Below are 15,784 nucleotides of genomic sequence, written 5' to 3' on the forward strand. Positions count from 1 at the left end.
AGTATTGGTTCCCCAGGTGTCTGGGGCCCCAAGACTAGGAATGGCGCAGGGCTCAAACTAGGAGTATAGAACGGCGAGGCGGTGGGGTGGAAGGGTGAATGAGGCTTAGGGAGTCCCGGCGCGGAGCGCTGCTCTATAGACTTACCCCAAGAGTCAACCCATTTTTTTATTCATGAATTTTACAGTTTTCTAATTCTGAGTTGTAGAGTAATTAGCACGTAACTGATATTTCACAATCATCTTCAGATCACATATTCTATTCAGGGCTTGGCTGAATTTTATGTCTGCTGTTTATTATTTCTTTGCACTTTTGATAATAATTTACCAACATGCTACCTGAAGATGAATTTTACAGTTTTCTAATTCTGAGTTGTAGAGTAATTAGCACGTAACTGATATTTCACAATCATCTTCAGATCACATATTCTATTCAGGGCTTGGCTGAATTTTATGTCTGCTGTTTATTATTTCTTTGCACTTTTGATAATAATTTACCAACATGCTACCTGAAGCGCACTCTGTAGGCAAGACCCTGAAAGACTACAGGAAAAGCAGAGCCGCCCAGAACTAACACAGACAGCATGCCGACCTCCAAAGTGGGGACAGGAGTGGGGACGGCTTCCCACTGAAATACCTTTCTGAGCTTGGGTCTTATGTGTATATTACCAATTAAATTTTTTTAGAAAGTCAAAGTTAATGAGTCATTTTTGATTTTAGAATTGAGAGATGGCTGCAGAGATGCCTTAGTGGTTAAGAGCATTGACTGCTCTCACAGAGGACCCAGCGTACACACATGGCACACCCACATGGCATCTGTAACTCCAGGTCTAGGAGTTCTGACACCCTCTTCTGGTGTCTGTGGATATTTCACACATGTGGTAGTTATATACATGCAGGCAAAACACTCATACACGTAAAAATAAATTAATTTTTAAAAATCGAATTTGGAGTCTCAGAGAAGAGTTATAGTGCCTTTGTAATTCACAGTGCCTCTGTTGTCATTAAATAGAGGACATGGCAAAGGTAAATACAGAACAGAAGTGTGGCCATAGACTAGTTCACCCTGTGCCACAATTGAGGAGAGAAAGGAATGTTTCCATCTACCTTGCATGGCATTTTCTTATAATAAATAAATGATTAAGTAATTTTTATTCATTCATTTGTTTAGTTTTTGTTTTTTTGAGATTGGGTCTGTATATCACCCGGGCTGACCTCAGCTCCTGCCTGAACTCCTAAGTGCTGGGGTTGTAGGTATGGACCAGTATGGTTGGCCTCTCTTAGTTCTAAGAAAGAATATTGGGAGGGGGTCTCAGTCCTTCAGAAACTCAATGAGTAGGTTTTCAAAGGCCTACTACATGTCCCGTAATTTGAATTTAAAATTGTGAACAGTGATAAATGTATGAAAGAAGCCTTCTTTATGCAGAGTAGACACGAAGGTGAGCGTCCCTAACCAGGTGAAGCACGGGCTGTGGGGAATGAGGGATGGGAGCAGGAATGGGCACAGCTGGAAGCTGATGACATATGAGAAAGGACCCTGATACAAATCAGGGCCAAGTCAGAGCTTCAGATAGTGGCCACAGTCTCAAAAGAATGGCATGTAGAGACAGGAAGGGGTCTTCTTAGCCATACCAGTGTATTCAGATGGTAACCTGAACTGGAAAGTATGTGGACATGCATCTTGTTGTGCTTCAGGACTGGCTGTTTCTGAGTCTTGCTGGGACTTACTGCAGGCTCAGGTTTGCTTTTTTTTTTTTTTTTGAGACAGGGTCTTACTATGTAACTCTGGATGGCCTGGAACTCACTATGTAGACCACAGAAATCTACCTGCTTCTGCCTCTTGAGTGCTGGAATGAAAGGTGTGTGCCACCATGCCCAGCTGGTTTGCATTTTCAGTAAGACTTTTAATTTGAATAGTCACCTAGGATATACATATGCACAGCTGCGAGTCTGTAAAGAATGGAATTATGTCATTTGCAGGAAAGTGAAACAAGACAGATTCAGAAAGACGGTATCACATGTGCAGTATCTCACGTGCAGGATCTAGATTTTACATATATAACATGCAAGAATAGGGAGAGCTGTATTGGTACATATCTGTAATCCCAACACTTTGAGGTAGAGGCAGGAGGATCAGAAATTCAGTTTACTAAGTTTGAGGCAGCCTGGGCTATATTTGTTACACACAAAAGAACAAATAGAAGGCAGACTATGAAAGGAGAGGATGGGTTTAAAAGAAGAAGTGGGGGAAAGAGAGGGTAGGTGGGGAAGGGGAGGAAAGATGAAATAGTGCATATTTCTCTGTGGGGAGGAGGCTGTTTGGGGAGGTGAAAGGAACCAGGAGAGGTGGAGAGGAGAGATGGGGAGGGTAGCATGGGGGATGAGTATGAGCAAAAGACAATGATACATATATTTGATCTGTTATAATGAAACCTATTGTTCAGTATGCTTGCTAAAATTTTTACTAAAAAATAACTAGAAATATCTTTATATAAATTCTGTGGTTCTCCTGAAAATTTTAAATTCCTATGTTTTTTTTCCAAATATTCCATTGACAAAGATTATATAATTCAAGTTACGTATGTTTGTGGTGCTAGAGATGGAACACAGTGCCTCATGCATGTTGGACAAGCGCAGTACCACTGGAATTATACACCAGCCAAGGGACAGTGTATTGATCTATATAATATGTGTGTGGCATGATGACTGCCATAGCTACCACAGGTTACTATGCCCATCCCCATCTGTACTGCATCTTAGTTCCCTAAAGCTTGTTTATCTTCTAATTGAATATTTGTATGTTTTGACCAATATCTCCCTGTTTCTATCACTGCCTGTCCCTTTGGAACCGCTATTCTGTTCTCTGTTAGTTTGAGACCTAGACATTGTAGATTTCACATGTGAGATTGTGCAGCATTTGTCTTTCTGTGCCTGACTTACATACTTACTTCGAGTTCTTCCCATATTGCTGCAATGATAGAATTTCCTTCCTTTTTTATTGCTGAATAATCTTCCAGCACGTATGTACACACACACACACACACACACACACACACACACACGCACACACACACACACACACACAGAGTTGTACTCATCAATTCATTTGTCAGCAAACTCCTTGGCTGCTTCCATAGCTTGGCTGTTGTGAGTAATGCTGCAGTGTATGTGGGAGTGCAGACTCTTAAGATGCTGATTTTATAGCTTTGAATGAATGTGTGTCTGTGTCTTTGTGTGTATACTCATAGTTTCTTATAGGCAGATGAGTATCTCAGTAAATGGTGATTATTTCCTTTCTACAAAATTTTAGCATGAAGAAATAAAAAGAAAACTGAACCATTCAAGCCATCTCTAAACTTATTGTTCATGTCCCATGCTCAAGGACTAATGCCCCTGTTTCTTGTCTCTCTTCCCTATTTAGACGTTGCCTGAAAAAAGCAATAGAGATTACAGCATGCATGGACGCACAGAACATGAACATCCTCCTTTTAGGTAACAGTGCAAAAGATGATTCCTGTCCTCTTTCACCTGAGATTCAGTGTTTGTGTATGTAATTTGCTGGAATGGAATTGTCTCATAAAAGGTGGGGCTAGTACAGAAATCCTCTCCACTCCTTTCTCCTTAGCTTGCAGTCCTTTGCTTTGGATTTCAGTGTTACAGTTTAAAATAAAATTCCTTCACTTGGAACTTGGCAGTCCATTCACAGCCCAAGAACGAATTGTTTGACATCTTTACCAAAGCTCACACATCTGAATGGTTTCAGTTTTCTTTCTTATTAACCCAACTTGGTTAAAGATGCAATATTTTGGCTTTCTCTTTTATATAAGGAGACAACATGTAGATGATTAGATTACTGTTCTTATTTCTGTGTGGGCAACTTTGTGTGGCTGCCATGGAAAGTTGGTGGTCTGATTTTCCTCTCCATGGTAGGAGTAATTTACTCTGCATGAGGACAGTGACACACACAGAATGTATACAGCAAGTGTAAACCACCTGCAGCAAGGGTTGTTGCTATAAGAGATTAGATAGGAACTGCAGTGTTCCTGCTTTAGATTTAATTCTTTTCAGTTTGGTTTTAGGAGCTGGTTCCAGCCTCAAACCTGCCCTTCAGCCTTACAAGTATCTGGGACTACAGACATGCACCACCATACCTGGCCTGCCTTTTAGAATATTTTAAGTTTCTTATAGCCCACACTACAAATTAAGCAGATTGCCTCCTATTGTGAGTCTGTTCTGTGTGTCTCTTCTGTTGGAATCAGCGTCTTAAGAGCAGATTGGAAGTGTGCCTCAATGGCTTCTGGACCCTAGATTCGAGCAGAATACCCTCATTGAGCACTTTCCATGCATAGAACTCTGCTTTTTGCCCTGTGGACATTTTACAACCCAAGAGTGTTATTTCTAAAGACATAAAAAGAGTCTTATTTGAATACCAAGTAGCTAGTGAAGAGGAGGAGTTAGACCCGAGGGGTGGAAGACCCCAGAGCCAGATTGCATTGATCCCAGACTTTCATAGTATGAACCCATGTCTTTGGATGATGGATGTAAGAGGTCCCTTGCCCCTTGATTGGCTTCTGAGTTGTCTTTCCTCTGCAATCTCCTTTTCTAGCCCTTCTTCCTGTCTCCCGAGGTAATACCATCAACAACCTTCAGATGCAAGAGGAAGATTTCCTTAAAGATGAAACTTGTTTTAAAAATTGACAGCACTAGAAGATAAACAGAGAAATCTGTCTCTTTGGATGGGAAGATATGTCTGTCAATAGCCTTGCAAGCACAAAGACCTAAGAACCCACATTTAAAATAAAAAGTGGGCATGGTAGCATATGCTTGTAATCCCAGCACTGGGGAGGTCGAGACAGGCAGATCCCTGGGGCTCACTGGACTGGCAACCTAGCCTACTTGGTGAGTGCCAGACCAGTGAGAGATCCAGTCTTGTAAAAAAGGAGGTAGTACCCAAGGAACAACACCCAAAATTGTCCTCAGGTACCCATGTGCACCCTCACACACTTGTACCTGCACATACACATACACACACAGAGTCTCATATCTTCCTGTAGTTCCTGCTTGTTTCCTGGAGGATGTAAGTGTAAGCCTGGACTTGAGTGCTTGGTGATTCCGGGGTGGGCTCAGGAAGAGAGTGCTGACAGTCTGAGCACCTCCTTGGCTAAAGTTCATGCAGGTTGCTCTGACCCTGATGATACTAGCCATCTTATGAGACCACTTAAAAAGAAACATGGATTGTACTTTCTTTGGTGGAAGAGGTGATAAAGAGGAAGCCACAGGGAATGTAGACCTGGCTTTAAGGTCCTCAAACCCTGAGAAGAATGAGTGGCTGTAGATATATGTTTGCCTTTGCTCTACGTCAAGAGTGTCAGTCAGTCTGTGAACAGACTTCCAGCTTGTGGGTTTTGTGAAGTGCATTCCAGGGGCAAAGAGAATTCCTCCTCTAGGCCAGACAAGGAGAAATAGGGACCTCTGTGCACCTCAGACAGAAAAGGAAAGAGGCTGAAAATAAGATCATTTTGCTGGGGCTGGAGAGATAGTTCAGTGGTTAAGAGCACTGGCTACACTTGCAGAGGACCTGGGTTTGATTTCTGGTACCTAGATGGCAGCTAACAGCAGTCCATAACTCCGGTTCTAAGGGATCCAATGCCCTCTTCTGATTTCTGCAGTCATTGTATGACACAGGTGTACTTATGCATATGCAGGCACTATACTCATACACAGAAAATAAAAAATATACTTTTTTAAAAAGGTAATTTTGCTGCAGTTCAGCCATAAGCTTTGCGCAAAGCAGGATTAGTGAAGGATTAGGAATAGAAGAAAGGCACGAGGAGGTGCATGTGAGAAGCAGCTGAGCCTTGGAACAATGAGCTCAGTGGCTGAGGCCTTTTCTCTCAGGAAGGAAGGGACTTAGGCCAGTATTATATGAGTGATACCACTTTCTCTTTTTTAATTAAAAAATGTTATTTGTATATTATTTGAGTGTTTTGCCTGCATGTATGTAAGTGTACCATATGTGTGCAGTGCTTGCAGAGACCAGAATAGGGTCTCAGATCCCCTGAAACTGGAGTTAGCCACCATGTGGGTGCTGAGAACCAAACCTTGGTCCTCTGCAAGAGCAGCCAGTGCTGTTAACCACTGAGCTATCTCTCTAGCCCCAAAGCTATTTTGTGGCATCTCTGGATGCCCATGTGCTGTAAATGGATATCAGTACTGTGTTTGTTCAGTAATCCATCTGTACTTAGCACTACTGAGTGCTGGAATCTGTCCTAACAGTCCAGAAGCATTTTGTCTCTCTTGTCTAAAAATATTACCTTTTTAAATGCACTGGCATTTGCCTGTAAGGAATATAATAGACCTTGGTATTGGAAACCTCGTATGAGAGTGCTGCCGCTTTGTAACACTCTACCCCCTTCTTCTCACTGGGTCTCCTAGAGGAGAATGCCTCCGACCTCTGCTGCCTTCTCTCCTCTCTGGTGCAAGTGATGATGGACCCCCACTGTCGCACCAGGACTGGTTTTCAGAGCCTCATCCAAAAGGAGTGGGTCATGGGTGGCCACTGTTTCTTGGATCGCTGTAACCATCTCCGCCAAAGTGACAAAGAGGAGGTGAGTGCAGGGGTCCTCACTGCAGACTGAGTGATCCAGCCCTGGGAAGAGCTACTCAATCTCTTCTCTAGCCTCTGCCCTCAGATACAGATTCTCAAAGTGCAGATTGCACAGACTCATCGGGAGAACAGGGCAGCTCATTGTGTGATGACTCTGAATGCTTCAAACAATGTAGAAATCCTTCCCAGAGGAAAGTGTTAATAAGCATGCTAAGTCTTTTTCTTTTTTGTCTTTTTGAGACAGGGTCTCCTATAGCCCCAGGTGGCCTGGAACTCACTATGCAGACCAGGCTGACCTCAAACTCAGAGAGATCTGCCTGCTTCTGCCTCCCAAGTACTGGGATTAAATGAATGTTCTCCTCTAATTCATGCACATTAAGACTGTGCATGTACTTCTATAGCAGAGAGATACTGACTTTATCATATATATAAAGTAACCAAAACCCTTCATATCCTCCTCAATTAAGCTTTACTATAAGTGATACTCAAGGGTAACCTACAGAAAACATCCTCAACAGAGTAAATTTTCCTTCCTTGCAAACTTTTTCTAGCAAAACACAGGGTTGTGTTAATGCCATCCATTGTTAGAGCCTTTGTAGTGATAGGGGAAGATGGCACTGGGTCACAGAGATCTTCCTCTTCTGTTTCTGTTTAGCTATCATTGTTATATTTTTGTTTTGGGGATAGGGGTCTCAATATGTTGCCCAGGCTGGCCTTGAACTCAAGATTCCCCCACTTCAGCATTCCAAGTACCTGCACCACCATCCAGCTTGCTTCTGTCTAGATGAGTGGTTCAGGTCTTCCTGGGCCTCTGGATAACAGAATTTGCTTGCTTGCTTGCTTGCCTATTTATTTATTTATTTATTTATTTATTTATTTATTTATTTATTTATTTATTTATTTAATTTTATTTGAGACAAGGTCTTAGTCCAGGCTGGTCTCAAACTTATTATGTAGTCAAGGATGAACTTAAACTTCTGTTCTTCCTGCCTCCACCTCCCAAGTCCTGGAATTACAGGCATGCACCACCACACCCAGCTTTATGTCATGCTGGAGATGGAACCAAGGGTTTTGAGCATGCTAGGAAAGCACTCTGCCAACTGAGCCACATCCCTAGCCTGAGTTAGCATTTTTAGTACACTCCCATATTGTGGTGTGCTTGTCTCGACAACAACCCTACAAACTCCCTTGGTTCTCTTCATAACTAGTGAAAGGAAAATGGACCGAGCTTTCTTTAGTTAAAGCACTTCTATAGCTAATGCATGCTAGTACTGTGACTTGTGGCTTTTCTTATTCCAGACAGTATGTCTGCCCAAGATACAGAACAGCTTGGCAAGGCATACTATAGAATAGAAAGCTGTGGCTTCTACCCTTTGGGGCTTGACAGGTGTCTGAGGAGACTCAGGCTTCTGTCAATAGGCCAGTTGGTTTCTTTCAGACCCAACCCGTTCTCTCTGTATGCCATCACATTGAAGAGAAATTGCCACTTTTCAGTCTTGGGAGGGACTTTGGAGAGAGTAATTTGAAAGGCTGATGGGATTCATGTGGCATGATAAGCACAGAGGTAAAACTGTCTGGAAAGGTATGATTGTGCATGTTTTGAGAAAGGGAGACTGCCAAGCACCCTGTGTAGTAAAGAAGCCAGAAGGCCATGTCTGTTCATCCAGCTCTCAGAGAGTGACTCACACTTAGGAGCCCTTTTCCCTGACTGTACAGTGAGGTTCATAAATTTACATTTCTACTTAGTGATATTGCCCATAAAATGTGATGTGAAATGAGGTTGCTATATAAGTAGTTCCTAGACTCTCAGAATCAACGTATTGGAGTTTTGAAGAACTAACTGGTATGATTTGTAATATTGACGTGGTGCTTTTATCCAAGAATTCCTAACTCCTTTCTCCCAGCTTCATGTGAAACCTGTACCTGTAATCATGCAGGTGGATACTGTCCATAGCTTGCCTTATCCATGTTGCAGGATCATTGATGGATCAAGGAGAATAAACACTTAAGTGAAGGCACAGTATTCTATGCTAACAAAGGCTTGCCTCTGGGCAGCTACCAAAAGATGATCCAGAGTTAGCAAAGCATGTTTGCAAACATGTTGGGCACTCATCCTGTACCCTAGCCTTCTCTCCCACACTTTTGCCTTTAGGGCCCTCACAGTCTTCAGAACCAACCTCACCTCTTAGCTTGTAGACAGGCACAAATGTCCCCTATATACACAATTTTTTAATTGACAGGCTATAAAACAGCAGTCATCATTTAATACTTTTTTTTTGTTTACTTAATCCAACACTACTCTTAAGAAAATGGAGCTGGGCACTCCTTTAATCCCAGCACTTGGGAGGCAGGCGGATCTCTTGAGTTCAAGGTTAGCCTAGTCTACATAGTGAGACTATCTCAAAAAAACCCAAAAACTAAAATAAAAAGAAAGAAGATGGAATTTTTTTTGTAGAACGAGGACAGTTCACTTAATTGGAGTCCAGAATTAGTGTTCACTATCATCAAAACTAATTGCAGGTGCTCCTGTGTTAGTGCAGGTCCATTATGAGATATTTAGATGTTCATTGTTAAAATCTCCTTGACATAGAGACTGCCAGATACTAACACACAAGAATGTAGCCTCTGAGCATGTCTATCACTTGGAATGGGCTGTGTATTCTATGTTTCCCAGAGAAAGCAGGACTCAGAGCTCCTGATGGCTGTCACCTGAGCTTGGGATGGCTCATGCTGGGCCTGGGCCTGCTGAGTAACGTGTGTCTTGTTTTCACATAGGTTCCTGTGTTCCTGCTTTTCTTAGATTGTGTCTGGCAGCTGGTGCAGCAGCATCCCCCAGCATTTGAGTTCACAGAGACTTACCTGACTGTTTTGTCAGATAGCCTATATATCCCTATTTTTAGCACCTTCTTTTTCAATTCGCCTCATCAAAAAGATACGAACATGGTAAGAGTCCCTCTTAGAAATCTGTGTACCAGAGAAGCTGGATCTCACAAATAGGATGCTACAGCATTGGTCCTAAAAATGACATTTGTTTAATACCAACTATGTACCAGATATTTCTTTGAATGGTTTCCAGCTGTTCATACCTGGAAAAGTATTTAGTCCTTGCAGCACCCCATGGGCTATATATTATCATTATCCCTGAGGAAGCTGAAACACCAAGAATAAGTATCTAGTCCATAGTTAATATTCGAACTGGAAGTAAGCATTGGAGTTTGGGGATTAAGCCAAATTAAATGTTATCCTTTTACAAGGTAAACCACATGCCCTCTCTTCATTTCTTGATGCCTAGAGTTACTTTGGGACACCAGGGGAGTAAGGAAGCCAGGCTTCGATTTTGCACCTTAAAGCCCTTTCATCCCACTTTAGCCTGTGCTCTCAGGGGCGAACTGTCTGTGTTAATATGGGTGCCTCCAACTAGCCCTCTCCTGCCTTGGGGCTGGCTTGAGTTGGTAGGATTGCCAAATCCCACCAGGAAGCAGGAACAACCAAACCTGGCGTCTGAGCCAAACAGCTCTGGGTTCAGAGACCAGCCCTGTAGCTTGAGAGCTTTTGCCCTTAGGCAGGTCACTTCAGTTTCTGAGCCTTGGTTTCCTCAAATGTAACCTAGAAAAAATGCAGATCACTTCACAAAGTGGTTGTGAAAGCCACTAGTAGCTCTCACCCTTCTCCCACCAAGAGCTTTTTGTGAGGAACCATTAAGAGCCTCAGCCTTGAGAAACAAAGTGCATGTGAGCCTTCTTTCTCGGGCCAGGCAGAGCACTCTTTCTGGAGCCTGTTTCTGAGAATGTGTGTTTGCTTTCCAGCTGGCCCTGGAAGCCATGGTGACCTGTGCTTATTTTGGCAGGGTAAAGAAAGCCTGTATATACAAAGCAAGCCATTGACTCTGCTCACTGTGTGGGATTGGTCTGTACAGTTTGAACCCAAAGCCCAGACATTGCTCAGAAACCCTCTTTATGTGGAAAAGCCAAAACTGGACAAAGGCCAGAGGAAAGGAACACGTTTAAAAGTAAGATATGCATGTCTTAACCCCCCTTCCCCTGCCCCTCCATCCCCATAAACGGGAGGACAAAGACTACTCTGTGGATCTCTGTCAGTGTGTTTTACCCATTGGAATGGTGTTCAGTTGGGATTTGTGACACTCAGGTTACTGAGGCTCAATAGAGGAGTCTTTTACTTTCAGCAAATCATGCTTTGCTCTAATGAGACATGGCTGTTTGCTAAATGCCACTGGGGATACTGTTGCCACAGTTGTGCTAAATGGAATCATGCCTCTTACTCTGTCTGTGTGTATGGCTGGTAAAGTAAAAGGAACATTGATCACACAGGTTTTACTCAATAAATGCCAGCTCATCTATTTCATAGCAAGACTTTCTTAATAAACCTATAAGCTGACAACTTTGTGTCAAGGGCTGTTTCAACTGGCCACTCTACTGTTGTAGCAAAGGTGGTCCTGAACAACACACAGTAGGCACAGCTATGTCCCAGTGTTCACAGAAAAGTGTCACATCAGCTTTGGCCCAAAGGCTGGGTGGAGTTGGCCCACCCATGCTTTAAACCACAAATGTCAAGGCCTTGTTTTCCTTTCACATATTTGTTGCTGGTTTTACTAAATCTTGTACCTCAGGGTTCCCTAACTGATAAACTGTTTAAATGACATTTCCTAGCTCTGTTTCCTAGCCTGGAGTTTCTTGCTGACAGAGCCCACAAAGGGGGGGAGCAATAACAAAAGTCCAGGTCAGTGCACATCCATCTTTCCCACACTGTCCTTCCATTCTGCCTGATCCTAAGGGGCTCTAGAGCCTCACTGTTTCAGGTATGGGACATAGTTCATCTTAAGATTGGGAACCTAGGTGAGCCAAAGCCAGTGCTTCGGAGACAGTGTTGGCTGCTGAGCAGCTTAGACCTCCCGTGTTCTCAGACTCAGGGTGGATGTTTCCCTTTTCTGGTTCAGCAGAAACAAAGTGCATGTGAGCCTTCTTCTTTTCTATAGTTTGACCAGGATTCCTACACCTCAGAACAAGTTGGCCAGAGATGAACTTTTTCTTCAGTGCACTGTGCCCCCTGGTGGCAGCCTGCTAACTTCTCCTGAGAGCTGGGCTAGACTCAGATCTGCCTAGGGCAAGGAACCTCAGAGACTGCTAGGCCACTCCCTTATTTGATGAGAGTAAGCTAAAGCTCTACCTTTTAAGAATGAATTTCATTTCTTTTCTCATGTCCAGTTCCCATGGTCTCTTCTCATAGACAGTGGCAAATGATATTGGCTCCGAGAGAGGCTGAGAGGCTGGTAGGAGAGATGTGAGTCAAAGGGTTAGAGGATTTCTGATATTTTAGATATATCAGGGTTGGGGGCCAGCTACAGGGAACTTTGAAGCCTTTCAGTAAGCAAGAAAATGAGATTCTAGATTTTGGCCCCTTGTTTAGAGGACACATGGCTCAGAAGTTCTATAGAGACTGACCAGCCTGAAATGCTGCTCTGAGATCTGCCATGGAGGGCCAGGTTCGCTCAGGAGTGTGGTATGCCTCGCCTACAGACCCATGCCTCCCTGGCTTTGCTTATGTCATGCTGCTCCCACCTTGGTGCATCTCAGATGTCCCATGCACTTAGACGACTGGGAGCCGAAAGCATCCAAGACCAAGAGGAGTTGAAAATATAGCAGGCAGTAATCACTCAGTGACAGGTTTCCTTACTTTCATTGGTCCCCATTCCTTTCTGACTCACCTTGGTCACTGTGGAGCAGAGAGGCCACTGAATCCTGACCTTCATCTTTCTTGTCCCTGGATGGAAAATCAGAAATCCTGGTCATCTCTGAGTTGTGGTATTATATATAACTTTGCTCTTCTGTATATTTTTATTGTTCCATATTTGAGAACAGGAATATTCCCTTTGTAAAAAATTTTTACAAGGAACACTCACAGGTAGAATTAAGTTAGAAGATTATAATGCTAACCTAAAGGAAATTTTTTTTTTTAATTTAGTCTTAATTTTGTTTGTGGCAAGGTTTGTCTCAACTACTTCTCAGGCTGGCTTGAAATTCACTATGTAGCCCAAGCTGGCCCCAAACTCCTGGCAGTCTCCTGCTCAAGTATTGGGTACAGGCCTGAGCTATGGCCCCCAAATATCTGTTCTTACTTTGAATGAACATCTTAGGAGAAGAAGAGTTGGCAGAAACAGCATTCCATACATTTGCAATACCTTTTTCTTTGGGCACTGAGGAATCCCCACAACCTTCTGTCAGAGCTTCAGAACCCTTTCACAGTGTATCCCAAAGTGTAACACCTTGGTTTGCTGCTGAGAAAATTAGCAAGTAGGAACAAAATTTAAATGCTCTTGTTTTCTGTACCATGCATGTCAAACAAGACTATCCAGCCAAGTTAGCCCAATCCTCTTAGCCATTTCCTCTGTTCCCACCTGCCCATTGCCCTTGTCCAAGAGAGACTGTGACTTCAACTGAAACTCTCAATGAATGCCTGATAAGTTATAAAGTTATTTTGCCCACAGGATAAGATCTTCAGGTGGTCAACACTGCTTCCTTGAAGATGTTCAAAATAGTACAGCAGTTAACAGCTCTAAAGTTCTTAAAAAAGAACCATTTTCTTCCCTTTATACAATGTGCTAGGAGTGGTTGCATAACCTGTAGGGTACAGCACTGGGAAGGCAGAGGCAAGATGATGACCACGTTTCAGGCCAGTCTGGTCTGTCTCGTGAGTTCCAGGCTAGCCAGAGCTATATAGTGAGACTTTGTCTCAAAAAACCAAAGCAGAGGGGTTTGGGGAGAACCCCAGACTGCTCTAGATTGCCTTAAATCATTAACCTATGTGAGGTTAAACCAGCTCTTCTAAAGTTCTTTGTTTCCTTTGGTACCACTCTTCCAAAGAAGGAAGAGGGAGTTGAGAGACAGTCTGTGCCAACTTGCCTTTTTGTGTAGCCACCACATGTGCCTGGTCTCTCCCATTTGTCAATAGTACCACGTGTGTCAAACACATATGACTGTGAACAGGAAACCCCCTTTCCTGAGCTATAGCATTTTAGCAAATACATATAATATGGCAGTTCTGATGTTCTTGACACTGCTCCCAGCAGGAATGTGCCCTTTCTATTTTGGGGGGCAGGGGTTATTGAGACAGAATTTCACTATACAGCCCTGGCTGACCTCACACTCGCTATGTAGACTAGGTTGAGTTCAAACTCACAGAGATATTAATTTTTTTTTCTTTATCTTTTTGAGACAGGGTCTCCCTGTAGCCTTAGCTGGCGTTGGACGTCCTATTTAGACCAGGCTGGCCTTGATCTCACAGAGGTCCTTCTGCCTCTACCTCCTGAATGTTGGGATTAAAGATATACATGCCCCCCTGAGATTTTTTTTTTTTTGTTTTTTTGAAAAAGGCTCTCCCTGTAGCCCCAACTGTCCTGGAACTCACTATGTAGACCAGGCTGGCCTTGAACTCACAGAGATCCGCCTGTCTCTGCCTCCCGAGTGTTGGGATTAAAGGCATGCGCCACCACGCCTGGCTGATATTAATATTTTTAATGGTAACAACTGTAACCTTGCTTCTTATGTTAACCAAAGATTCTGTGTTTTCTCTCAAAGCATCAACGACAACTTTCCTTGCCACTTACTCAGTCTAAGTCATCTCCCAAAAGAGGATTTTTCAGGGAAGAAACAGACCATTTGATTAAAAACCTTCTAGGCAAGAGAATTAGTAAACTTATTAACTCTTCTGACGAGCTTCAGGACAACTCTCGAGAGTTCTATGACAACTGGCATAGTAAGCCTGCTGACTACCATGGTTTGTTGTTGCCTCACATAGAGGGACCAGAAATCAAGGTCTGGGCCCAGCGCTACTTGCGTTGGATTCCAGAAGCCCAAATCCTGGGTGGTGGCAGAGTAGCCACGATGAGTAAACTCTTGGAAATGATGGAAGAAGTGCAGAACTTACAGGAGAAAATCAATGAGAGGCACCATAGCCCAGAGGCTGCCCGTGCAGAGGCCCCCTACCTGCTGAGGAACTCTGCCTCTGCCCGCCTCTCCTCCTTGTTTCCTTTTGCTCTGCTCCAGCGACATTCGTCCAAGCCAGTCTTGCCCACCAGTGGCTGGAAAGCTTTGGGAGATGAAGATGACCTGGCCAAGCGAGAAGATGAGTTTGTGGATCTAGGGGATGTGTGACATGTCTCCTCAGTGACTGTGGAAAAGGCGTTCTGGAAGCTGGGACAGCTGTTCCCTGGACTGATCCTGCTCATCCTGGGAGGGTCAGTAGCCCAGTGCTCTGCAGAGAAAACCTAGGCCTTCAGGAATGAGCTGGTTCTCATTTTCTTTTCACAGTTCTGAAAGACTATGCAATTAAACCTGATTCTCTAGTTTACTCATAGAAAGGGATTCCTACTTGACCTGCCATAGGATGTGGCCATTTTCTGATGCCTATATAATACTTTATACATAATTTGGTAATTTCCAGATTGCTATTAGAGCTTCATTCTTTAGCCATTGGGACTATTGTTTCTATATAATCCATCTCAGTTAAGAGCAAGTTCAGCTTTATATGGTATTTGTGGAAATGGAAAGATGCCGGTATTAAGATATATGTATTTACTTAAACATCTTTACTTAGCATCTTCCATTTCTGTGTATCTCATCCTTGCCTCCCCCCTCACCCCACCCCCTGCCACAGAAAAGCTGGAAAATTCCACTGGTGTCACTCATCCTAATAGCCCGCCTCCCTTCCTGGATGGTGTGGGGTGGTGGCAGCCCTCTTTCCTGTGCTGCCAGTCTTTCTTCATCCTGCCCCATGCCATTCTGCCCTGGCCACCTTGGTGCCCATTGTCCCAGTGTCTCGCTGCTGAACCTGTTGATTAAACTGGGAGAATCACTTTGTCCAGAGGAGCTTCCATCCTTGAAGCCCCTCAGTTTCAAACACACTCCTGGCCTCTTTGTGGACCTGTGACTACACTTCTCTACATCAGCCCCTCAGCTGCTCCCCTCCCCTTCTCAGTTTCCTTCACACATGCTGGGGTAGGTCACTTTTGAATGTGGCTTTCATAGGAAAGCAACCGTAAGTGTCAGAAATGATGATTATTCAGGATACCTCAGTGATTTCAAAAGCCATAGAAGAAACTCAGCTCTTCCTGGTCACCTTCTTGGATCTGCTGTTTTAAAGATATATATATTTTAATGTTTAAAA

The 15,784-nt window shown here is 43.5% G+C and overlaps 1 protein-coding gene across 1 annotated transcript in view; it reads left to right on the forward strand.

The window, feature by feature from the left end:
* The window catches only part of Mtmr12 (myotubularin related protein 12), a 110,837-nt gene extending 95,937 nt beyond the window's left edge, over nt 1-14,900 (forward strand). The window contains exons 12-16 of the mRNA XM_008835512.3: nt 3,419-3,489; nt 6,433-6,605; nt 9,380-9,547; nt 10,452-10,613; nt 14,197-14,900. Coding sequence (XP_008833734.1) covers nt 3,419-3,489; nt 6,433-6,605; nt 9,380-9,547; nt 10,452-10,613; nt 14,197-14,772 — 1,150 coding nt within the window. The 3' untranslated portion in view covers nt 14,773-14,900. The remainder of the gene's footprint in view (nt 1-3,418; nt 3,490-6,432; nt 6,606-9,379; nt 9,548-10,451; nt 10,614-14,196) is intronic.
* Nucleotides 14,901-15,784: the final 884 nt, after the last annotated feature.

This window comes from Nannospalax galili, unplaced genomic scaffold, assembly GCF_000622305.1.
Source record: "Nannospalax galili isolate Female #2095 unplaced genomic scaffold, S.galili_v1.0 scaffold150, whole genome shotgun sequence".
Lineage (NCBI taxonomy): Eukaryota > Metazoa > Chordata > Mammalia > Rodentia > Spalacidae > Nannospalax > Nannospalax galili.